The 27,577-nt window shown below is 26.8% G+C and overlaps 1 protein-coding gene across 2 annotated transcripts in view; it reads right to left on the minus strand.

The window, feature by feature from the left end:
• The window catches only part of LOC135925792 (broad substrate specificity ATP-binding cassette transporter ABCG2-like), a 33,688-nt gene that overhangs the window by 5,033 nt on the left and 1,078 nt on the right, over positions 1 to 27,577 (minus strand). For both annotated transcript variants that reach the window (XM_065461276.1, XM_065461275.1), the window contains 11 exons: positions 19,146 to 19,496; positions 18,427 to 18,486; positions 17,116 to 17,230; positions 16,660 to 16,812; positions 15,022 to 15,179; positions 8,940 to 9,091; positions 8,563 to 8,667; positions 7,156 to 7,328; positions 3,781 to 3,846; positions 3,618 to 3,703; positions 525 to 614 (listed from right to left, as the gene is read on the minus strand). In XM_065461276.1, the coding sequence (XP_065317348.1) occupies positions 525 to 614; positions 3,618 to 3,703; positions 3,781 to 3,846; positions 7,156 to 7,328; positions 8,563 to 8,667; positions 8,940 to 9,091; positions 15,022 to 15,179; positions 16,660 to 16,812; positions 17,116 to 17,230; positions 18,427 to 18,486; positions 19,146 to 19,480 (1,493 nt within the window). In that variant the 5' untranslated portion in view covers positions 19,481 to 19,496. The remainder of the gene's footprint in view (positions 1 to 524; positions 615 to 3,617; positions 3,704 to 3,780; positions 3,847 to 7,155; positions 7,329 to 8,562; positions 8,668 to 8,939; positions 9,092 to 15,021; positions 15,180 to 16,659; positions 16,813 to 17,115; positions 17,231 to 18,426; positions 18,487 to 19,145; positions 19,497 to 27,577) is intronic.

A 27,577-nucleotide genomic window follows, 5' to 3' on the forward strand; every position in this document is an offset into this window, starting at 1 on the left:
CTTTTTATTATTTTTATATCTATTAATATTTCTCTTTTTAAAAAAATTTAATCATCAATTTTCCGTTTTTAAAAAAATTAATTTTTTTATGAATAACAAATAAATAATGATTTATTAGATTTGTATTTTTGTAGAAATTTGATAAAATTAATGAGTGCATTAATAATGACATGTAATTAAGCTATGAAGATAAATTTCAGCTGTCTTTTACCAATGATTAGTGATACAATAATGACGGGGTTCTACGTCCGACCCTCATACTTATTAAGTCAAAAATTATGTTCGCCACTCTCTTTAGCTCTTGGCTTTTCGGCGTAAATTATTCGTTGTAACTTGTATTTGCAGAAATTTTGTTATAAATGTTTCTATTTTAACCAACTTCATACAATGTTGATCCCAAAACCTACCTCTTTACCCATATACTTGAAGGATCTTAAATAATTATAAATATCATTAGCGATTATTTCCCCTTTTCGATTGGTAAATTTTTAATTATATTATTTATAAAAAAACTTATAACTTACATATAGATGACACGCACTCTCATGAACATATCGATTGAAGACATATTACCGAATACTTGGTTCATCATGATAAAAAATATCGCTCCTTGCCTTTATTAATTTTATCGATAACAGATTTTAAAATATGATATATATATACACACCGGCGTATACGCAGGAATCTGGTCTAATAATTTTTAAGAAATATTATTGTTATATAAAAATATCCAGTATTAGGACTAATAACTATTTCTGATACACAATTTTAAATTAATGTGAATTATAAAAAGATTATATATATAAACCGGCAGATAAAAAAAACTAAAAATAAATGTGAATTAAAAAATATTAAACGGATATTTTTATAATACGCAATTACATTGACCTCCATAAGATAATATTAAATGTATTCAAATAGCGTAACCTTTCAAAATATATATAAACATTCAAATAATCTTCTTTCCCATTAAGTTAAGATCGTCTATCAATCTTTTTATTACCAAGTTCAAGTTCATCTATTAATCTTTTTGTTGGCTTTCGTTCCCTTGTTGGATAACGCGTTTGCCTTCCTTTTTGACATTGGTATTATTGAACATTATTCGTAGTTGATCTGCGTGTTTTCGTACTATTTTATCGTTTTCTTCCACGTTATACGAGAATTTTGCTTGTTTATGATTTTTCCTTCATGCCAACCTTTTTCAAGTGGATTTTTTATCCAAACTAATTCGTTTTCTCCAAAATCTCTATGTATGCCTTTGTTTAACTGGTCGTGTTTTACTACAGAGGTTTTTAATTTCAGTAATTGATGGTTTCACCCAGTCTAATAAAGTATTTAGTCTTCTCCCCATAAATAGTTTGGCAGGTATTCGGCCCGTTATTCATTTGAAATGAATTGTGGACCATTGTCTGTGACTATTTGACGTGGAACACCATATCGTGTAAGCCATTTTTCTAATCTATTTATTAAATTTTACTTGTGGTATCTTTGATTCTATCGATCTCTATCCATTTTGAATATGCATCGATTCCTACCAGCCAATAAAATCCGTCAGGTCCGGCAAAATCTAAATTACCCTTTCCCAGGGTTGTGCTGGCGGATTACATGGGAATATAGCAACTTCTGGTATACCTCTGCGATGTTTTTGACACCCAATACAGTGGTTGACTAATTTTTCGACATCTTTATCTAATTTTTACCATATATAATGTCTCGTAATGGATTTCATCGATGTAATACCGGGATGACCTGTATGTAATATCTGTAAAACTCGTTTTTGTAGTGAATATGGAATTATTAAGCGATCATTCCAAAATAGGATACCGTCATCATTTTCTATTTCATCTATTCTGGTTCTAAAAGCTTGTAATTCTGGTGCTTGATTTTGTTACCATTTAATAATATTTTTACTCTTCTTAGAATTGGATCTTTCCCAGTTTCATCTTTAAGTTCTTTTCTTGATAGAGTTAATGTGTCATAGGTAAGATTTCGTATATCATAATCATATGCAGATAATTTATAAGCCCAACGTAATAATCTTTGGTTTGTTAAGGCGTTTAAATCTCTATCCCCATATATTTTTATTAAAGGTTTGTGGTCCGTTCGTATTTTAAATTTTCGTCCATAATAGTTATGAAATTTTTCTACGCCGTTTACTATGTCTTTGGCTTCTTTGTCGATTGTCGAATAATTCTTTTGCATCTTGTAAAGTTCTCGAGGTGTAAGCTATAGGGTATTCGTTATAATTATCATATTTTTGCATGAGAACAGCTCCAAATCCTTGGTTTGATGCATCTGTTTCTAGTATTAACTCAAGATCCGTTTATAAAATTGTATAGTATTGTGTTCTGTTACTATTCCTTTTGCTTTTTCAAATAATGCATCATCTTTTTTAGTCCATAGTTATTCAGCTAATAAGGCAACAAACAAATTATTTTTTCTAACACCATCTAAAAAAGGTTAGGAAGGCTTTTGTGGAAGTAATATCTGCAGATTAGTAAGTGCTGCATTATGAATTAAAGCCATTCGTTTATTTGGGTTATAAATGTATTTAAGAAAGGGGACATTTGTTTTAATACTCTTCTACTGATCCTATATTAATGTTTTGAGATGAGCTTGCTACAAGTTGAGGGAGACAAATATTAAACACGTATAGCTCTACTTTTGACTCAACAATAACATATAAAATATGAAATTCTTCATCAACATTAGCCCATATTTCCCTGAGTTATAATAAAATAATCTCCGCTATTCTAATCTTCCTAATCAAGTCAATGTCATGTTTTTGAAAAGTATAACATAAAATAGTTATATATTTAAATAATGAATGCATTCTAATGAGAAAAAAAATTTTGGAATAAGTATTGAATCCAATAAATTTCTTTATGAGGAAATATTTCTTTCAGGCCATTATGATATTCAGTAAGAGCATTAGTAATGGCTCTAACTCCATAAAAGCTGTTACTGCTTGATGGCGGAGACTCCTTCTCGTTGGACAAGCTTGCATTTTCTTTTTCCCTGTTGGACAAGGAGTTTTAGAAATAATTATTATTTGACTAGAAATTTGAAAATGATAGATAAATATTACGCCACTAGAAATTTGAAAATAATAGGTAAATATTACGCTAAGGAAAACTTGAAATGGAAATTAATTGATAAAATAACTTAGTAGATGAATGTGATAAATACATGTAATTAAATATATATTTAATGAGATAGGAATAAATATTAACAAATATAAATTAATATAAACAAAAATATTTTTGGAAACTATATCCGGCATCTGCATTTTTTGGCTTGGGGGGGGGGAGAATTTGTCCCCCTGCCCTCCCCTCCCGCTGCGTACGCGCCTGTACATATACAACTAACATGTTTAAATGCTCTACAGAAAATAAAGTGACCCTTCAAGAAAGTTTTTGGTAAAAATATATAATCATTATATAGAATTAAATAATTTATTGACCAAGAAATATAGCTAGTATATCGAGGATTTATAAATAAAAGGATATGAATGTTTAGGTTTAATTTTTTAGATCACTCATTGATTTACACAAATATCTCGTAATATAAAATACAGGAGAACAATTTTATTAAATAAAATATTACTGCGACGAGACCTATTTTGTAATCCGAAGGAGGCCGAATTGTCGACATTGAAATAAATAGTACCAACTATAAACGAATAGATCATCATTGTAAATGACTAATATTTGTAAAATAAGTTAAAATGAGCATTATTTAAGAAAATATTATATTATTGGTTTAGTTATAATATCAAACTTGGACAAATATAGGTTGAGGATTTCGGTATAGGTTCATTACAGTCCTTTTGCTAACTATTCTGAGCTAAAAATAAAATAAAAGTAGTAATTAAATTCTTTTTTTTTAAAGTAAATATATCTAATATACTATATTATAAATTATCTGTATAATAGAAGCGAGTTATCTCGTGGTAAGATTGATGATTAACCAAAAAATCTTCTTAAATTAAAAACAATGCTTAATTTAGTAAGATATCCTAGTTCAGTGGTGTTAAAAAAGGAGGAGGTGGCTATTACTTTTTTTATCGACTAGAGTTGGGCAGGTCCTCCAGAAAAAGAATCTAGATACAGATACAGATTCTTTATAAAATGAATCTTAGATACAGATACTAGTATCTTTTTCAAAATATCAAAAAGATACAAGATAAAAGATACTTGTATCTTTTACTAAATTAGAGTATCTTAAATACAAGATCCTTTTAAATTATAAATACCAATTAAATTAGATGAGTTTATAAAATACAGTTTTTATTATTTATTTTTGAAGAACATAGCAAACACATATAAGAATTATTTGCAATAATTAATAAAATATTTATTAATAAATTAATTATAATAACCAGGGATTTTAATATTAGTTTTTACCTATTAATAGCTTAAACAGGGAAGGGAGAGTAGTATATTTAATGGGAGTTGAAAATTTGAAAATAAGAAAAAAAATAAAATCAAATGATTTATTATAATTGCAGGTTATTTTCTGTGTTGTTTTAAATATAGCTTATATTCGGAGTATATGGCTAAATGGCATCTCTAAAAAAAATATTCTTTAATAAGTATTTATCATTACTTATTTGTGATTTTTATGTATTATTTAAATTAGTTTATTTTCTAATATGACTTATTAATTCTTGCGTTTGTAATATCATATATATAAATATCATGTAAATATCTTTTCAAATTTTTTTTATATATTTCTTGCAAAATCATTAATTTTATATAAAAAATATCATAATAATGTACAACTTTATATTATAAATATTAAATACATAATTATTATTAAAAAAATATACATAAAAATGGATTTCGATTTTATTTATAAAAATAAATGATTTTATATATAATTTTTTTAAAAATTTTATAACATTTTATTTTTGTTAAAGAAGCCATTTTATATCGGATCAGATTTAATAATATTGGCGGATAACCGATATTTTAAAATGGGTGAAACCGGCCCGATCCGATCCGATAAAAAATCGGCGCATCCCTAATATATTTTATATATAATTATTTTAGCAAGTTCTTATTAGAGAAAATATTTAAGCTACAATTGATATATAAAAATATTAGATAATTTTAAAAGGCTCTTAATAAAATAATTATAATAAGGTAGAATTTAACTTTATTAGTTACTTTTATTTATTTATAATATAAGTAAAATCACAATACAGTATTTATTTACAAAATTTAATCAATTTAAAATGCATAAAGAAAATTATTATGTTTAATAATTAATTAATAAATATTCTGCCATATTGTTATTTTTTTGCGGATTCTGTTTATATAGGTGTGCGAGATTCTCTTCAGAATCTGTTTTTAGTGAAGCTGGTGATATTGACAGTTATTATCGCCGCAAACTGACCTCTGATAAATTGGAAATATTGGTATTTTTAAAAAGAAATCTTTGTTATATTAATGTTAAATATTTATTTCAAATTTCATAATATAATTGTTTATTACTTATTATGTATATAGATTAATGTCATTATTATATAAAAGTGATTTAATAATAAAAATATTTTATATACTTTTAGAATTGCAATTGAATTGAATATAAACTATAACTCATCATTATAATATATTTGAGTGACATAAGTTATGGTATAGTTAAATTATAGATGTTATACTAATAAAGTATATTAAAAATTAAAAGCATTGGTATCTTTAGAGAATACAAAATTAGATATGATATCGGATCGGTAATCGGCCGATATCAATTTAATATCAGGAATATCGGATCGGCCTCCAAAAAGTGGTATCGACACACCCCTAAAAAATATATATCCAAAATGATTTTAATTTGTAATCAACCATCTTCTATAAAAAATTTTAATAACAATTATATAAGAGGGACTTAAGTATAGGTATTATTATGTTGATAATTATAAAATAAAAATATAATATACTTTAATATGTTTAACAAAGTTTGTAAAGGAGTTTGTTGAACCTTTAATAACTTTTTTACTTGTGCAATATTGACATTCAGCTTGTACCTTGTTCTTTTTCACATGAATTACCTTATAAAATTTTCCATCTATAATTTTAAGATTCGGATTTGATTCAAAGAACCCATCTCCATAATTTCATCTTCACTACTATGATTGTTAAACATTTTACAAATTAAAAAATATTACATATAAAATATATCCTTCTCTTATTTAGTTTTGGTGTTGTTATTTTTAATCTATCTATCTTTGTGACCTATAACATTTCCAACTAATTTTGGTTATCAATATATTTAAAATATAGCGGGAAAAAATAAAGAAAATAATACAAGATTTCACGAAGAAAATAAAGTTACATTGTGTGATATGTAAATGTTTTAAACAAGAATATTAAAAAGAATCTGTATCTGTATCTTTTTAAAGAAAATGAAAAAGATACAAGATTCTTTTCAAAATAAAGAATCTTAGATACAGATACTAGTATCTTATTAAAAATGTCAATAAGATGCTGAGTACAAGATACAAAAGGATCTTGTATCTTGTATCTTAGATACAAGTATTCGCGGTACTGCCCAACTCTGTCGACTACCATATGGATTGAAGAACTAAATGAGAATGTATACTAATTATACATTACATATGTTTGAGCTTTATAATTAGTGCCTAAAAAAGTTTGGAAGCTTCAGGCTTAAGGCTGCATTAATATGAGATTCAGTGCCATGTTAGATTTTTGAAAATATAACTCTGTTCAAAATTAAATCACAATTCTGATAATAGCCTTAAATATCTAAAAAAATATATTAAAAATCCTAGACTAAGTTCAATTTTGCCTCGATTTTTCCCACTCCTAATATTCTACTCGTCCTCTAGTCCACTGTTTATATAACTCTTGTTCACGACTTAAAAGTCTAAAGTAAAATATTAAACATAACAAATATTAATTAATTATAACTAATACTCGTCCTCTAGTCGACTCAGACGAATCGAGTTCAAAAAAACTACTCGTCCTCTAGTCGACTCAAGTATATCACTCATATTGACGACACAAGTTGGAAGTCTAAAGCAAAAATAAATATTTTGTTAATTAGTAATAAAACACTCTCCAACTAAAAAGAATCAGTTATAAAATTTATTTTAGGGAAGCGAGGTTTAAAAATTATTAGATTAGTAACCTGTTGGCAAAAAGTTGCATGATACATGGTCGAATTGCGATGTTCGAAAAAGTTTTCCTTTTTTATTTCTGGTATATTCTTTTCAATTTCGTCCAATTTTGACAAAGTTTCTCGATAATATTCAGATTCTTTGTATTTGGTATGAAGGTTTACTTTGGGATTGTTATTTTCATCTAAGCCAAAAAAAAATATATATAGGAGAAATATGAAACACTGTAATTATTTAATCTAGAGTCTCGCATCAGCATTATTGTTCTTTTGTAGGGAGCGAGTGGATATAAAAAAGGATATGGGAAGGTTGCATACGAAGTAAGAAGTACAGATGACAAGTTTTAATGTTAATTGATAGCATAGCTTTTAATTAACATAATCTGATATTTGGCGAGAATAATTTATTTTATAAGATAAAATTCTTATTATTTCATGGCTATAATATGATTTATTTTATACGTTATATATTTTAATTCTTTCGAGTGTGCAAAAATAATTTTGATATTTTTTGTTTTTCTTAGAGTAAATGTTTAAAATAAATAATTTTCAAAAATAAAAGGATATCATATAGATATCACCTCTTCCCAATTATATAAGGATGCGTACCAATTAAAAAAAAATTAAATACTGGGAAACGTTTCATCGATATCATCATCTTATTATATCTGTTTTGTTAATTATCATAATTAATAATTTTATAACTTTAAATAAATTTTATCTTTTTTTTATTTTTAACATCGGTTCTCTTAACATATTGGATTAATTCCTGTTTCAAATATAAAGAATATTATAACTTGTGCAGTAAATTAGAATGATCAAAATTATGGCTAATATTAATATTTTGGTGGTTTCAATAAAGATAATCACATTAAGTTTAAATTTAATTTTTTATAAGTATTTTGGAATCTATATTATGGCGCCTGAAAGGGTTAATCAAATTAGATAATAAAATATAGATTAAAAAAAACAAAATATTTTACAAACACATAAAATTATCTTGTTTTTCGATTTATTTTAAAATAGCGTCATTTTATTGCCATATACATCAATATTGTTTCTTGACGCGATACCACTATCAGGGGGTTAACAAAAATCTTCTAATGAACATTTATGTTTTTTTATTTTGAGCATTCTTAAAGCAAAATTGAAGATTTTTTTAAAGATAAAAATCATAAACTAAGCTTGGAATTTCAGGTAAAATTTGATCAAAAATCCTATTTGAGCATTTTCAAAAAAATCCGATATCAAAATATTTGAAGATTTTTTCTTCATAAGCTAATGTTAAACTCTGGCCATACAATATTAAATAAATGACATGATGAATTCAAATGATCGTTAACCCACAGAACAACAAATGATAAGAGTTAACAACGTTACTAATACTCCCAATAAATATGTTATGTTAATAAAAATTACCAGTTTCATGCTTCTTTTCGCCGTTACTGGTATACTTAATAGCATTTCCTTCTATGAGATCTAAAAAGTAATCGGCAGGGTTGTTATGAATTTCACACTTGAATCCTAAAATTATGTTATATATAAGATTATTGTTCAAAAAGAAGCTATTTTTAAATATATTTTTCCTCCTCCCCATTAAGATTAGTAATTTAAAAATGCTAAAAAAAGCATGAACTAACCCTTTTTGATTGGGATTTTTCCTTTTTGTTTGAAACTTTCCCTTTTTTGATCTGATATTGACACTTTTCCTTTTTTGAAACACCTTGTAATACAGAATATGAAATAGTTATAAATAAGCATATAAAAAATAAGTATGCAGGTTAAAATAGATTTACCTATAGAGGCAAAATAGTCTAAAGACTTATCTGCTTTCCCATTGAAAACCAATTGACCACGTGAAAGCAAAATTAGTGAGTCAAACATCTTAAAAATGTCATAACGCGGCTGATGTATCGACATTATTATGTTGCAACCTTTGTCAGATAGTCTTTAAAAAAGTTATAAAGGTCATCGTATTTGTAATAATATTATTTGAATGTTGTCGCATTTAATATTATTGTAAATTAATTAAAAATTCATTAAATAAATAATTATATAGTTTATTTTGTTTAATTTGGGTTCTTGATAAATCGCACAACTCCCTAATTTGACCAAAATTTTGAGTCCCAATCGAATTCCTATTAATTTATAAAAGAAACTGAATTGATAATTTGTAAATTATGATCGGTGGTCGATTACAATTTTTCTTGGAACATCAGAACTAGTAAAATGATCATGATTGACACTATATTATTATATTTACCTTTCTATTAATGTTTTATGAAATTGTCAATGTGTTAAAGATGGCCGTAACGCACTAATTCTAGCATACCCACTTTTCCTGGGGGACCTTTATTTAGTATTTTTAAGATATCCTTTCTCTAAATAATTGGTGTGATTGATTAGTCTTTCGAAAGATATTTTCTCTTTACGATTTAAAATTCTTTTCTTTGGTGTTTAAATTTTCTAATCCACAATTCCAATTTCTATTTGTAGGTTCTCTTTTCTTGTGGCCGTGGACAGAGTTAGTCAATTGTTAAATTGTTTAGCAATGCTATTCTTATCATTTTGATTTCGCCTGATGTTTCTGGTTTGATATATGCTCTATCTAACGTGATTTTCGCTATCCTCGCTGTATTTAATTTTTCCCTATACGATTTGTGGCATTTAAACAATTTACTTGTACTAGGTCTGGTAGTTTTAAATTAAATTCTAAAATCAACGGTAATCCAGTGGCAATGGTTTATCCGTAGTTTCTACGCAAGGTATAATTGAGGTTTTCCTAATCATTGTTATAGATTAAGTATTGATGAGCTCCAGTAAAACTCCATAATAAATAATTTTTTTATTTATCCATATTTTAATTGTTGCTTGTATTTTTGGGTCCACTTGATAAATATTATGTAACATCTATTCTAGCTTTGCACATTTTTTGGTAATGTGTCTTTTATCGCATCCTAAACATCGACCTTCGTAATGATTATTATAATCCTGTCGGTTATTTCTTTTTATAATTTTCTAGAATTTGTTCCTATCGTTGTCATAATTATATTTGTAATTATTATCGCATATTTTCAATGGCGTAGCCAAAATTTTATCATGGGGTGGGGGGGGGGTCTTCGCCTTCTAAACCTCCGATTTTTTATGAACACTTAATTGCTTATATCTTAGGCTATGTTAAAATTATTTTAAATATTTGCATATAACAAAATTTTAGAGTGAATTTCATTTTATAGATTTTATTTATTATAAAAATCGATTTAATAGATATTTTATAGAGATTATAATATTAAAAATTTAATTGTATAAAAACTCTTTTAAAAAAATATATAATTTAACAATTACATAAAATATAAGTAATTCTTATGCAAATATTGGTATAAAAAAATATGACGATATTATCAAAATATAAATAGTACACAGTAATTTGATTAAAATCAGTAATAATAACATAAATTTTATGAGTTAATAGCCAGGGATTTAAACCGAACCTGAATTCCATTTATAAAATTTTTAAAACCGCGAACCGAACCCAGGAATTTTTATGAACCCTGGTTCAAGCGGGTTCAGTGTATTGTTTAAAATGATATATTAAGATATTTGTATAATTGTAAATACAAATATTAATAATTTAATTGAGATTTTATAATATTATCATAATACCTTTTAAGTGAAGTGATAATAAATTTTAAACAACTTAATTCATTTACGCCATTTTTTAATTTTTTTTAAAATTTATTTTCAAAGATTCCTATTGGAGTGTTAAATAAATTTAAAGCAATTAAATACATTCACGCCATTTATTTTTAATTTTTAACTTAGTCTCAAAGATTACTAATTAAAGGAATGAACAAGTCAAAGTAAAAATTATTATATTGATTTATTTTTTGTTCAGATTAATTTTTAATATATATTAATGAAGTGTATATTATAATTGAAATTAAATTTATATATCTGTTTTTTAATTCTATGAAATCATTGCTATTTAAAATTTATCCTCTTTAACTCTTTTATTTCAAGGTTTAATAAAAGTTCCTCATTATTATATAGATTTAAGATAAAAAATAAAGTCATATTTGAGAAGCATTTTACTCTTGATACAATAGAAAATAGATCAGTATGCTCATATTGCAAATTAAAAATGTCCGGTAATCATTTGTCTAATTTAGAAAGACATCTGATATGTCAGCGTTGAAAGATCATTTTCATATTTGAAATTCATTCTCTCACCACATAGATCGAGGATGAGTGAACAACTCCTAGAAGATATTATGCTAATCCGTCTAAATAAAATTTTTAAAATTGATATATGACTGTTTTTTTTTAAATTTATTTTGCTTATAAATAAAATAAAAAATTAATTTTTATACCAAATTTATGTCTAGTTTTTTAATATCAATTCAAAAACTCTTAAACCCGAGCTGAACCCGGAACCAAACCAGGGTTCAAAAATATTTCCATAAACCGAACCGAACCCACCTTTTATTTTTTTACATAAACCGAACCCGAACCGAACCCGGGGCTAAAATTTTGCCGGGTTCGCATCCCTGGTAATACAAATATTATATAAATGTTATAACTAAGAATTCATTTTACGAAAAAATTTGATTATAAATATTATATATTAAAACTAATATAATCTAATCATATTGCAATTTTTTGATTTGAATTTATAAAGAGAGGTCTACTTTTCTCGGAGATTTTGCTAATTCATCTAGAATCAAATTTCTATCTAGAATAATCTCCTTATAAATAAATAGGCTTATCCATTTAAACGTTTTTCACCGGTGATATTTTTTTAATAGATTTTTAAGCTTTTTAAAGTTGAAAAAGACCTTTCTGGTAAATGTTTTAATATTAGGCAGGGAATCTAAAGTGCAATTACACATGAAAAAAGCCTGCAGAGCATTTTTTCTGTCAAGATTTTTATATCAAAATCCGACATGATAAAGTAAACTTATCATATGAGCCTAATAAATCATCAGCGTAAAATTCTGAGATTTTCTTAATATAGTCTCGCGTTTCAAGTGTAATCAACAGTAGCTTTTTAAAATAAAATTAGGACTAATGAATCTTTCCTTTAATTGAAATAAAAATGTACCAATAAGGGGAATAAAAATGTTTATTTTATAAAAATCCTCAATCGTAGATGCGTCCTTATTTGAGCGTGTCTAGAACTACTCTAGGTTTAAAAATTTCAATCCCAAACATACAATCTCCTTTACTTTCTCATATATTACATGAAATTTTTCATCCACATTCTCTCTGATATTTGCTAATATTTCAACAATATCCTTTGGTCTATTCATAACCTCCCTTAAATCCAAATCAATTTTTTGTAGCATTTTGATAAAATCATATGCATAATTAAATAAAAATTAATACATTTTGTCACAATTGAGAGATTTTGTCATTGGAAATCAAAACCTAAATATAAAAAGAAATATATACTAAAATTATAGTTGAATCCTTTATTAAATAATAATAAATATAATTAAATACAAAGTGAAAAACATAATCAAAATAAAAGAAAATTAAAATTAATATAAGAAAAGTAAAAATTAAATAGTAAATTTTAGTTAAAAAAATGATCCTTTTTCGCATCATAATTTCTCCATTATATATCCTTTTTCTTTAATCAAAATTTACATAGTCTCCCTAGCGAAGAATAAAAAGTTCCCACTTGTTAAAACTGTTAAAGTATGCAAAAATTTACAAATATCACGCGTTTTTTTCTCATTTACATAGACGGGGATATTTTAATAAAACATTATTTTTGTTTACGATTTGCATAATGCATTTTTTTGTAACGCAAAAATGCAACACCCTTCCACTTAAGTTAGACCCACCAATCAGCGAATGACCAACTTCTTTCGATTTCGATTTTACAGATCTTGTATCTCCACCAAATCTATTCGTCTTAATCTTTAATGTCTTATAGTTTCTAACGACGGCGGTCTATTGTCTAATATTCTTCACTTCTAAGAACTGTTTGTATCCGATTACAATCTGAAATTCTTGAGCCCTACTGTTTCTTGTCAACCCCTTGTAAACGATTATCTCTTGATCTCTATAGGCAATTGACGAACTCGATTCACTTCTGTTATCATGATTCCCGATACATTCTTCTAGCTCTTTTTAATTATATTTCGTAATTATCCTAGTCCTTGCTTATTTCTAACGGTTTCTGGTAATTAATGATTAGCATATTATCTGGTAAACGATGACGACTTTTGTTAACGATGGTAGCTTGACAGCATTGACCAGTTGTTTGCTAATCGCCTATTTCTAACGTTCTTTTGTATTAACCTATTGGCTCTTTAACTCTGTCACGCTTGACGATAATTTGTCTGATATTAACGATTGTTTCCCAGAATTCTGGTCTCTATGATCATCAACTTTCGTATCTTAGACTAAAGTTTCCGTCAACAATTGGCGATATTAGTAAGCTATTAACGAATGCAGCATGAATGTCTCGAACATTTGTTCTATCTAGTTTCTTGTTTAAAATGTTCTCTTGTAATTGATCAACGCTTTTTCTCGGAAAATGATTGGCGATAATTTGTCTGAGATTACTATTGTTTCCACGAATTCTTGTCTCTATATCGTCGACTTTCGTATCTTAAACTAGAGTTTCAGTTAACACATTTAATTGATATTAAAAATTGTGGCTTAATAATAGCTTGCAATAATTCTCATCATCTGCTGAATCTTTTTCCTTGCTTGATATATAAAATTCCAGTACTGCAAATACGACATCATATAGTACAATAAAGAGTTTCACCGACTCTTGTCTTTCAATGAATCTAATAGGACAAAATCTTTATAATTCTTTTTTTGATTCTTAGAGTTAATGTAATGAAACGTTTGAATAAACATGGAATAAACTAGTCAAGTTTTATGCAATGTAAAATAATTAAAAATTTAATAAAATATAAAAATAATCAAATAAAAGTAGATCAATTATTATTTATAAAACATAAAAATAGTTGTTTTTTTAGATTTCGAGCATTTATTATTAATAAATTAAAATTTAAAAAAAAATTCAGGGGGGGGTTAAACCCCCCAAATCCCCCCCCCCCTATGCTTCTGCATATTTTATTATAATTGTTGTTTCATCAAACTTGTATCTATCATTATAATTATTTCTGTAATTCTCGAAATTTCAATTATTATTAATTATAATATAATTATTTTTGTAATTATCATCCAACTTTTCTATCATAATTATTTCCTCAAGTTTCATCATTAATGTTATTATCATTTTTTTTCTTAAGTTAGTTTTTTTATTTTTTTTTCTGTAGTATCGTTTAATTCTTATTATGCTATAGTTACAGTCATTGCTAATGTTAAGGTATATAATATCTTGTATATCACAATCGTAATTCTGATAAGTTCATGTTAGAAAAAGAAAAAAATTATTTAAAAATTTATTACTTTATCTCTCCAGTCGTCGCTATTTTATAAGTAGTTCAAAAACACTATTTAATTCCATTTCATTTAAGTTTATATACAGTTATACAAATTCGAATTTGAATATCATTTTTATATATGATAATTATTATTAAATATTTTTTTTAATTCAAATTTTTTATTTAATTTATCATTATTCATATCATTATAGTAATTATAAATTATATATTAATTTAAAAATTCAGAATATTAAATTATATCAGATATTTTTGCAAATTTTTTTTATAAAGGATTGATAGTACAAAAGTAAATTGACCAAATGGTGATCATCTCAACACATAAAACCATTGGTGGTTTTTGTTGATGCTTGTAATCATTTAGAGAAAAATAATTCATATGCCAAACTAAAATACCTTTATAGGATATGTGATAATAATTATTAGTGGAAATATGGGGAAATGAAACTTATTTAGCAATTGTATGACGGAATACGCTGTAGCAGCATCTAACCCACTAGTTGGTTCGTCGAGAAAAAGTATAGAAGGAATAGTTATAAGTTCTATTCCTATACTGCAACGCTTCTTTTCACCGCCTGATATACCTCTAATTAGCTGTGTTCCAACCTAAAAATAAAAAAAATAAAATTTTGCTTTCAAATGATGAAATATATATTTTGTAAGCAATATTTTTTTAAAAAAAATTATCAAATTTAATTAACAATCCATGGATTTGGCCAAAGGAATTTATTGAGAATTGGCTTGAATGATCAATTTATATGCCTGAGAATTATTAAAATGAATGACACAATTATAAGATTTTATTACAGTAATTAAATATTTCATAAATATAATACAACAGGTTAAATATCGATTTAAATATTATTAACAAACAAATTAAATTTTCCCGTTAGATAAAAAGCAAATTTTATAAAAATATTTTATTACTAATTGATTTATAAACTAAAGGCCAAATTTTTTACTTAGAATTGATCTATTGTGCCTGTAATAGAAACTGGGGGAAAAAAATCTCGAGGGAAAAAAAACTTAAGAATAAAAATATATAATTTAAAAAGAAAATATAAATACAATAAAAAAAATACTATATTTTAAAATAAAATGAAGATTTTTAAAAAATTAATGAATAGTAATATATTTTTTTAGAAAAACTTTTTATTGAGATTGAACTTTTTACCCACCCGAGAAATGGCTGTGCATAATAAAATATATCAATCACAACGATATATAAATTATGGACACCTGCCCGTCCATTAAAATTTAACCCGCTCGCCCACAAGCCTATGTTTTTTTCAAATCGCCTGTCCATTTATCTAAAAAATTTGTTGAACTCGCCCGCCCAATGTTTAAATATTATTTTAATGGTTAGTTTAGCTCTTGATTTATTTTATCTTAATGTATTTTTATTTAAACTTATAAAGTATGCGATATTATCCAATAAAAAAAAGGATTTTTTAAATAAAGTCTGGTTGCTAATTTCACCCGAAAAATATTTAAAATTCACCCCCACATTGTTGTATAAACCAGCCCGCTCACCCGCCAAATGTTAAAAACTTTTAGAAAGTCTGCACACGCCTGTCCTAAAATGGGCGAAATTTAGCTAAAACCCGTCCATTGCATCTAATATAAAGCTTTTCCCGGCGTCTACTTGAAATTTGTTAGAAGTAACTTTATTCAATTTAGACATCCCAAATATCTTTTGCAAGGGTTGGAATAATGGATTATACCATATTGTAGGCTTCCCAAATTCGCATATATGTAAGCTACTTATAAAAATACGTTTAATATTAACTTATTTTTTAAACAGTTATCGGTATAGTAACATCTAATTACAAACAGTTAGAAAATTTTCTTCATTTTATTTAAAAGATATAATTTTTTTGTTGCAATTATATATTTTTCCAAATAATACAAGTTTTTTTCCCAGTATTTTATTTATAAGTTTTTTTTCCGGCACCTTTTATTCATAAGATTTTTTCCGCAGTTCTTTTTCCATAGGCTTTTTTCCGGGTTTCCTTATGCCTATCAAATATTATTTATAATTGAATTTTAACTTTTTGACTGCTGTTTTAAAAAAATATTCATGTACCTTGTTGTCTGCACATTTCGCGAGATTAAGTTCATCGATGATCCTATCCACCATCATTCTTTTTTTTTGAATGGATATTTTAGACGATAGTCTTAGCGAAGCTGAAAACATAATATTTTCCCTCACCGTTAAAGTTCCCATCATAATATCATCCTTTAACATACATTTAAACTTATGTAATTACATTTTAAATACAAATCAGCTGATGGCAGGCCATTTAAGTGCCACCTTATATGAATTTGTAGAACTAAATGAGGCACATAAAATTCTAAATATTATTTACAAGGAAAACTAAAATAACGTATCGCCAACTGATTTTTATTTGATTCGGATACACGTTTAAATAAATGAATTGTCAATCATAGCTAGTATTAAATGTTATTGGTTGGTAGACAAAATGACAAAATATATTCCTTATAAACCAAAATAGCAACGTTATATTAAAACGTGACATACTTGAGTGACGAATCCCGTTTCGTTATTAAAGTTTTTTGACACAGGTTTCCCATCGATCAATATAAGTCCATCGACTCCCAAGAAATCTCGCCTCCCCGCTAACACGGTTAATAAACTTTATTTAAAAAAATATACATATAATATATATAAAGAATTGAGCCCAAAATAGGGAAAAATATATTTTTAGAAGAGAGATTTTACAAATTATAACATTGTTGCAAATGATATATTTATACTAACCGGGGGGGGGGGGGGTCTTCACCCCCTTCCTTCTTCAAAAATTAGCATTAATTTTAAAAAAAAGATTAGCACCCTAATGTTTTATTAGCACCCAATTTTTAAATATACCCATCTAAAGAAATACATTATATTTATATTTAAATAGTGTTTCTACAAAAATTTAGAGCATATTTTAAATAATATCATTTTCCTTTTGCATTAAATCATTTTATTTTTATAATTTCTTTCCTTTTCGCCGTATGCAAAAACATAATGGCGAAAATATAATATTAGAGACCTAGAGGCCCGGCCCGGGTTCAAGGGCAGGGAGGTATTTAATTTTTTTAAATATACCAGGACTGGGTCTAAATATTTTTTTTAAATACCCGGGCCGGGTCGTATACTTTAAAACCAAATATTTAAATCGTCAATATTAGCTATAAAAATTTTAAAAAATATACCCGGGCCGGGCCGAAAAATTTTTAAAAAAAAAATCGGGGCCGGGCTGTGTAAATGGTACCTCTACAGGTCTCTGCATAATATACGATATTTTAAAATTCAGTATACATTCCTTTTTGCGCTGATTTTCTAATATACAAAAATTTGCTCATTTTTTAAATTAATCTAATGTTCATTTTTGAAGTCCCATTTTAATTCTGAAAAAAATGAAAGCTCAACCAAACTTGGTAAAAATATTATTCTAATTTTTATAAAAAAAACATTTAAAGGATAAAAGCTTTTAGATTGGGGTCATTAAAATTTTTTTTTATTGGTTATAAGTGTAAAGTACTTGGGAGTTTCTACATTTTAGATAGGTAAAAAGATCGAAGGCCTGCTAAAAGGGACTTGAAGAACCCTCACAAATTATTGAGTAAAAAATTATACACTTTTAAAAAAAAAATTTTTTGTAGAAAGCTAGCGGAGCCCCTGATACTAATTCATCTTAACTCGCATCACTATTACCTTCAATAACTAAGCTTTCTAGGATAATAAAGAAAATTATTTTTCCAAGCATAGTAAATTTCCTGGTTTTGAACAATTTACACATTTTACATATATCAAGAAAATTAAAAAATATATATAAATGGTTACGATGTTTTTCCACTTCCGCTTGGTCCCATAATCGCATTTACCCCTGGTTTAAAAATGCCACTAATATAAAAATAACAAAAATATATAATATACTATATCAAAATTGTAATAATGGAGAATACGTCCCTCTATAACCCCTATTAAATTAATAATGTAAAAAAAAGACACAGTAGTGTATTTAGAGGGATAGGGGTCCAATGGGTATTTCACTAGACTAGGAATTTATTTAAATCTTATTTCAACTTTTATAAATTTGATTTATATTATTAATAAAATATTAAAAATAATATGTGATTTATTGCTTTTGCCCCCCCCCCCACACTTTTCAGCAAAATCTATAGCTATACCATTGACAACAGTCAATTAGTTTTTTTTCCTTCGATGTGTTTTTTAAAAAAAACAATAATTTGAACCCATTTTTTTTAAATTTAAAAAAGACTCTGATTTTGTTGGAAACGTACTAAATTATAGAAGGGTTGACAAAAATAAGTATTTTTAATTTGGTTATATCATAATGTTACTTATTTAAACAACATTTTATAATAAAATAAAAAAAAATTATAAAAATATATACCGTGGGGGAAAATAATTTCCTAGGAAACATGCTGAAATACATTTTCAGCAAAATCTGATTTTTAAATTTAAAAAAAGGGCTCAATACCAGAAAAATTAATATATTTTTGATTTAATATATAATTGATAAAAGGAAATAATTTTACATGACTCTGTCCAATATCACATGAGATGGTCCTCGCTGGCTCCAAAAATATCTTTTTTTAGCCGGGATAACGTAATTCAAATCACGAAAAGATAGGACTGTTCTTTTGAAGCTCAGTCGGTCTAAAACCTGTTGGTCATCGATAAATTTGGAGTCTTTCCCATCTAATATTCCATGAAACCATGATTCGGATCCATGATGACCATTAGGAAAGGCTTGAGATTCGGATGTCCGAGAATAGGCATGATTAGTGTAAATTGGGGGTTCAATAGTCGTGAGTTTGAAAGTCTTGTTAGGTGGGAGATTGAATATGACTTTGCTTTCTTCCAAGTTCATTTTATTCAAAATTAGGCTTATAAACGAGTGATTTTAAAAAATACATGAAAAATAAATAAATATAAAATGTTTATGAACCCTAGAGATCTCCATAAAATTATTTCATAAATTTTATATGGCATATTAAATAAAAATATTTGCCATAGGCTTTGTATGATTAAATATACAATTATCTTTTATGGATATTCTTTTATTATAAAATGAAATGAATAAATACTAAAATTTCTAAAAATTTCAACCATATATGACTTAAAAAACTAAAATATTTCTTACTTCATAGGTGTATCCAGAGAGTGGAAAAGTGGGGAATTCCCTTCCCCTCAAAAATTTGCGTGTTCACATATCAATTTGGACTAATAAAAATTTTCACCCTACCCCCCCCCCCCCTTCATCCAATGTAAGATATCGCTATAATTTGAAAGAAAAATAAGTAAAATGTAATAATTTTTTTAAATAATGTCTTAAATGTGTATATAATCAACGGAAACATCAACGTCACACTTCTATAAATCACGTCATCAATAAATTTGGGTTCTCGGTAAATCTTTAATATGGGACTATACTTGCCCCTCTTCATTCACATAAAACATTAACATCCATCGCTAACCCAGGCTGAAACCAAAAAAATATAAGGATCTCAACAATTTTATTTTCCTTCTAATAGTCACATCAACTATCGGCCTTTTTTCGCCTATAACATTTAAGTTTTTAATAAGTCTTAGCGGCAAAAGAAATTTCCAAAGAAGCGATTTATATATTCAAAAATAACAAATCGAAAATTTTTATGATTCCTTTTTGGGAACACAATTGTTAAATCCATAATAATTATGCAATTTTTAATTTTAAGCATTTAAATTTTGTTTTAATATAGTTTTTATTTTTATATATGTCATTTATAAATAATTTTAGACAAAAAGATAATATTAATCCAATATTTTAGCCAAAAAAAATTAAGCAATTCCAGATTTCGTGAATAGATGTCCAAAAACTTTCTGCTATCTATGAGTAAAATTTCAAGGATTGCATAATATTTCTTGTTAAATATCGGGTTAGCCGTTTTTAAAAATCGAACCGTATAACGACACAAGTATTACTAGAGCAATTATTATTCATGGCACAAAATGTATTTTTGTCTTCTTGAGCAATCTAATTACAGTAAGATCTATTTTTTCACTAAATTGAAAGCCTTATATTTATCTCCTATATCCCTTAAAAATAAATGTCTTCTTTTTTTAAAGGCCTTATTAGTAAATTTTATCGCTATTGTTGGTATATATTTTAAAATTTTCTTAGTTTATTTAATATTAATCAGTGTAAGAGTATACACTGAATATAGGTCAAAGGGTGGTATGGAATACCTTACATTGCTCAATTATTATAATTTAAGTTGCCTAATTGATTAAATACTTTATTCCCAGAATGTACCTAAAAATGATATCAGTCGATATTAATAATTTTATATCTATAACAATGGCCATAGCAATATTTTCCAAATTTCGATTTATTTAACGTTCCCTTCTTTCCTTATTGGGATAATAGGTAAAAGGCTAATATTCTATCTTAAAGCCCATTAAATTATTCTTATTAAGTTTATAACTTAGTATAGTAAAATTAAAAGAAGAGATTTCGAAGCAGCTCTTAATGCACTTTAAATAGAATTAGATACCCAACTCTGGAGGTAATTAGAACGACGATACCTAGTAATGGCAGTTTACTAGTATTAATTTATAAACTCAAAACAGAAGTTTCCTAGCTATTAATCAAAGTTTGAAGAAAATCTTTGAAGATCTTAAAATCGAAGATATTTTACAAATTTTTTTTGAAATTTTAGGTAAAATTTGATCAAAAAACTTGTCTGAGCTTTTAAAAATATCTTCTTTTAAAAAGTTTTTTTTCATTTTGAAGGGCACATTTCAAACTTTGTTTAAAATTGAAAAATTAAATTTTATTTCATCTAATTAATTATAAATATAATTTTTTTTTAAAATACGGCATAAATTTTATAATTAAACATTACATGGTCAGACCGTGCTTAAATAGTTTCGATTTTTTTTTAAAAAAAACACTAGATTAAAAAAAAATGAGTATCGAATAGGATACTTTGATATTGGCAAAAAAAGGACAGGTGGATCGCAATAACTACTTTTTAAAATGAAAATTATTAGAACTACAATAAAAATAATAGTAGATTTGATTATATTCTAAGCATTTTCTAAGCCGAGATTCATATTGAAATACACGTTCGTTCGGGACACCAAAACAAGGTTCTCCAGGGCAGAGAGATTTAGATTTATAAATAAATAGTATTTTTTCTCGGAGCACTTTCTTATCATTTCTCCGCTTTCCTTGAAAAAAATAGATCGAACCTGTTTCTGAAAAACAATAATTAGGGCCAGACATTCAGATTTTCGAAAAGAATGTGGCCGCATCGTTTAGGCAATAAATTTTTATCTAAGGTGAGGCTGGACCTGAAAAACTAATTCGGTGCCTCTAATTTATACCCAATCGTATAAGATATTAACAACGAGTAAACTAATGGAACGATAAACCGGCGACTCTTTATTTGTATTATATGAATACATTTGAGATTTATTAATTATGCTACTATATATTTAAATGATTACATCAATCAAATACGAATAATAAATTATATTTTTTGTTTAAATACGATGATAAATTATTCGATTTGTTTAAAGGAATCGATTACAAATAATTCTTTATTGAAATCGTATTCGGTTTTTTAATGCCTTAGAAGTATACAAATTGTATAACATGTATCTGCCTAAATACTCCGGTCCGCTAAAATAATATTATAAAAAAAAATTGCACAATCATTTTTATAACAAATTTTTTTTTTGGTTCTTTCTTTGTAAATTTTAAATTTTTATTAGAAACCTGCAGGCCTGACCCTAAGCCGGTCCCGTATTTAAATTTTAATATTCTAGGGCCCGGCCGGGCCTTAAATTTTTTTTAAAAAGCCGAATATTTTAAATCGCCATTATTAAATATTAAAAATAATTACAATATATTAAGAAAATATGAACAGGTTCTTAAAATATAAAAACCCGGACAAGGTTACAAAATTTTTTTTGAAAAAGGGTCCGGCCGCGCTAATGGCACCTCTACAGGTCTTCGATATTTATTAATAAAATTTGAATTTTTTATTGAATAAATATATATAGCCAAAATTGTATTTTTTTTTTGTAAAAAAAAAAATAATTTAAGAACAAGACCTTATTAACTTGAGTATTGATATATTCGGAACCAGGGTTGAAAAATCATAATTTTTTTATAAAAATAATTGATTTTTTTTGGACTAAATTACAATTTTTTGATTTAAATCAATTTTAGTAATTTTATAAAAAATATACTTAGGTTAAATATAATGAAAATTTTATTTTACTATATTAGACATCTGTTTTCATGAGGAATTTATTTAAAGCATTAGTTAAATTAGCGAAAATTTAATTGATTAGAAAATAATTCATAATTTACTATATCTTATATTCTAAATATTTAATACAATAAGGTTTATGAAAAATTAATTGCAGCCTGAATTTATAAAAAATCCCTACAATTCTCAGCTCGACTCAGCTAGGAACGGGTATCAAAAATGGCGGAGAGTCAGTCCCTCATCTCACTGTCATATTTCTTCAAAGCAACCCACAAAACACCTTATAAAAATTGATTTTGATAATGCTTATAATATGATAGACAGTCTACTTTTATAAAATCCTTTATTAATAGCTTTCCATACTACTTTAGTTATATCCTAGATTGTTAGGCCAACCCTTCTATCTTAAAATACGAAAAAATAAACTCTCCAGAAGGGGAATCCGACAGTACGATTTCTTTAGATAGATTTTATTCTGTCTGAATTGCCTTTAGTAAAGAAAATTAAAAATATCTGCCAGCTAGATTTTCATCTCTGTACATAGATGAGGGAAGTCTAGAAGAGGTAGTCAAGGCCATAAGAATTTACAAACGGGTGAGCTAGAGATAGGCATACCCTTAAACATCTGTAAAACATAATTCTGCCAGCTTACCTCCCAATCATCAAAATGTTATGTTCAAGGAGGTTGTGGCCAAGGAACTAACACTTGTTGTCTCACCAGTTGGAGGTTCTTAGCAGTTGAAGTCTTTATCTAAGCTACTAATAATTTAAATAATATGGAGGTTCCTTTACATAAGTCATTTTTTTAATTAAAAATTTCTTTAATATACTGAAGCGAAGATTTTCTATGCTTGGCGTACAACGGCTATTCTTAAATATCCAGCCCTTTAAAGGCATATGAATACAAAATAAAAAACATTATGGAAAAAATAACCAATCTTAATTTTAACTCCAATTCGTGGTATCAAATCATTCTATCTTGCAATAAGGGAGGTATAGGGTTAGGATCACCCATAGTCTTATGAATAATTGGTTTAATCTTGTCCAGTTACAAAATAATAATTGATAACCTATCCCCTAGATGCGCTACTTGACTAAGTTTATATCATAAAGAAAGCCTCAGTCGACAGTAAATGTCAACCTCTAGTCTCATAAAAAAGGAATTAGGATAATCCGATGATTGTAAAGTCCATTGCTTACATCTTTTAGATCCTGCTATTTGAAAATCATGCCCTCCTGGGCCTCTCTCAGCCAAGGATCTGCCTATAAATACTTAGATGCTATTCCAACTAAAAATCTGATCTCGAGCTAACAAAACAGGAATTAAGTTTCGTATTGGCCATTTGCCTAAATGTAACAGCCTCTGTCTCATATGAGTGAATCAAGTGCAAGAAACCAGTAAATTTAGCCAACATTACCCCCAATACATCTTTAGTAATGGACGTTCAACAAGCATATCAGATGTAATGCTCTCATCAAACGGGATTTACAAGTCGTAAATTTTCTTGCAACTTTAGAACTCCCGGGCCTCTTCACTGATGAGAGGAGGCCCGATGGAATAACATAGGTTCCTTAGATGGGACTTTTCTTGTGATGACTCCCTATCACCTTCCAACAATATCTTTCTTTCCATTTTTTCTTTTTTTAAAAATGTATTTATTTTTCTTTATATTCGCTATTTTGATAAATATAATATGTAAATGTTTTTTTAATTATTAATTTTTTCCATGAATTAAATTGATTTTTCTGTAATTGCAAATTTTTTTAAAAAAAATTGAAAAAATTAATGCATTATTAACATTGTTTGATTATTTAAATTTAATTAATATTTTTTTAAATAAATTAGATTGAATATTTATAAATTGCATCTGAATTAGAGATATGCAAAACTCGGCTCGCGGACGGTAAAATTTTTAGAAAATTATAGGGTCAGAGGGCAATATGTCATAAATTTTGGGGTCGGTCGGACAATTTATAGATAAAAAATCAGACGAGGTCTCGCAAATTTCTGATTTTTTACTAAAATTTTAATAGGCTAGCCCGCGTATTAAAATTCGATATTTTTTTTTCGAATTACATGCGAATATTTTAATTTTAATCAATACTATTTAAAAATAAATTACAATATGGTCATTTCTTTGTATTTTAAGAGTTGACTAAATATCTATATTATATAAATAAAATAGTAAATCGACAAAAAATAAAATTATAAAAATATACATATCAAACCCAATTGATTTCTAAAACAAATAGAAAACGATAAAGAGAATATAAGCGCCTTCCTTAATTGACATTAGGAAAAAATTAGATATAGATATTAAAAAGGTAATGTGTAAAAAATTGGTACATAATTTTTTAATAAAACGGGGTAAAGTTTTTTGTAATGTTTGCCTTGGCCAGGTCGGACCGGCGGTCCTGTCTATATCGGTCTCATCTGACTCTTGGGCACGAAGGGACGGTCTGGTCCGACCGAACCGATTCAAGGAGATAAAAGTTAACTATGAATTTCTTTTTACTTAATGTACATGTACATGAACACATAAAACATGATTATTTAATGCCTAACACTTTATAATATCTCATTCATCGTTTAATTTTTATATCTTCCGTTTCATTCAATTCATTCGTCAAGCAGAGTTGTTAAAGTATCGCGCTAACTTTTTTGGTAGCAATAGCTAATAGCGGCTACTTTTTTTGTAATTATTTAATTTTTTTAGCGCGCTACTTTTTATGAAAGTAGCTAAGTAGCCGCTACTTCGCTTTTAAAAAATATAATGAAGGTAAGTATAAACATGAAAATTTAAATATAATATCATAATTAATTATAATTTTAATGATTTATTATTTAATTTTGAAATTGAAATATAATTTCAATTTGTAATTTATATTTTCATTTGTATTATAAACCTAAATCACGTGTTAATAATTTAAAATGTCATCGCCTATGGATAACCAAATCGTTGAAAGTGATTCAGACAATGATATTAATGAAATGGAAGATACCAGGGAAGAAAATGTTTTTAATAGCTATAATACAAATTTCCCATTCCCTAGATTTGAAATTTTTTTAAAATAAATATATAACCAAAACTGGTTTCAAATTTATTTGTTTAAAATGTAAAAAAAAATATTTCCTCAAATTAATCCAGTAGTTATAATCTCAAGAAACACCTAAAGGTAAATTGTCATTTTTACATTCTAATAATATTTATTTTATAAGACTGTTCATGAGTTTTAAGGAAATGGAGAAACAGCTAATTGGCATAAGCGACTCTACATCCAAAAAGACTAATTCAATTCACCAAATTAATTAATAATGAAAATGACAATATTTCTCAGAAATTGGCTGATAAAGTTACTGTTAATTTTATAATTTATACAGTTCAGCCAATGTCCTTAGTTGATAATCCATCATTTACCATGATGATTAAAACTCTATCCCCTGGTACAACAATTTTATGCCGCCAGACACTAATAGATGACTTTAAAATGATGAAAGATGCTCTAATAGTAGAATTATCAGAGATATCATATATATGTACCACGGAAGATAGTTGGACACATAACAGAAGGTAAAAACTTATTTATATTTATAAATTGATCGATTAAATAATTTTGAGCTTATTTGGGAATCACAGGCCATTGGCTAGATCCTAGGACTTTAAAAAGAAGATATGTGGTATTAGCCCTCAAAATGATAATAGGATGTCAGACATACGATGAACTTGCAAATAAAATTATTGATAATCTATCTTATATTAAAAATATGTATATAAGATTAAATACGCCCTTACCCTCAAGTGCTAGTGTGGAGAGATTATTTAGTAAGGCAAAACTTATACTTTCTGATCGTCGCTCTAAATTTGGGGATGATAATATTGAAATGATTTTATTCTTAAAATGCAACAAATTACCATAAATATTTATTTTTATTACATAAATTTTTTTATAATCAAAACGAACTATATTTTAATATTTATAAATGTTGATTTTTATATATTTACTATACAATAACGTTATAAGCAAAAAATAAGAAATTTGTTTGTAAATTTTTTTTATAAAAAGTAGCTAAAGCTACTTTAAAAAAATAGTAGCTAATAGCGAACTACTTTTTTTGACAAATAGCAATAGCGGTAACGCGCTACTTTTAAAAGTAGCGTTTAACAACTCTGTCGTCAAGTAATTTAATTTAGTAGGGTAATTTGTATTGTATAATATAATAAAAATTTGATAATATAATTAAATATTGGTAATTTAACACTTTTCATTTTTAATAAATTTAATGCAGAATAAAACTTTTATAGCTTAATAAAAAATATTTTTTAGATGGGACCAGACCGGACTAAACTGATGATCCCACGGTCTGGCCTTACTTGATTTAATAGTCCATCGGTCCGGTCTCATTTTAGAAAAAAGACCGGACCGGGCGGGACCGGACCATTGCAAACACTAGTTTTTTTAATTAATTTTAATATATCAACAAAATATTGAATCATTATTCATTAAAACTGATATATTTTAGAGATGTTTTTATATTTCCTTAAATTTGAACAAGTTCATGTCGATCTGGTCTTTGGCACAGACCAATACACAAGAACCGAACAGAACCATGATCTTCAAAAAAAGATCCGATCTAAGAGCAATAAAATCAGACCGCTGCCTAGAAGAGTCACATACTCAAAAGGCTAGCGACGTCCATTGCC

Source organism: Gordionus sp. m RMFG-2023, chromosome 3, assembly GCF_954871325.1.
Source record: "Gordionus sp. m RMFG-2023 chromosome 3, tfGorSpeb1-WG-v2, whole genome shotgun sequence".
Taxonomy (NCBI): Eukaryota; Metazoa; Nematomorpha; class Gordioida; order Chordodea; family Parachordodidae; genus Gordionus; species Gordionus sp. m RMFG-2023.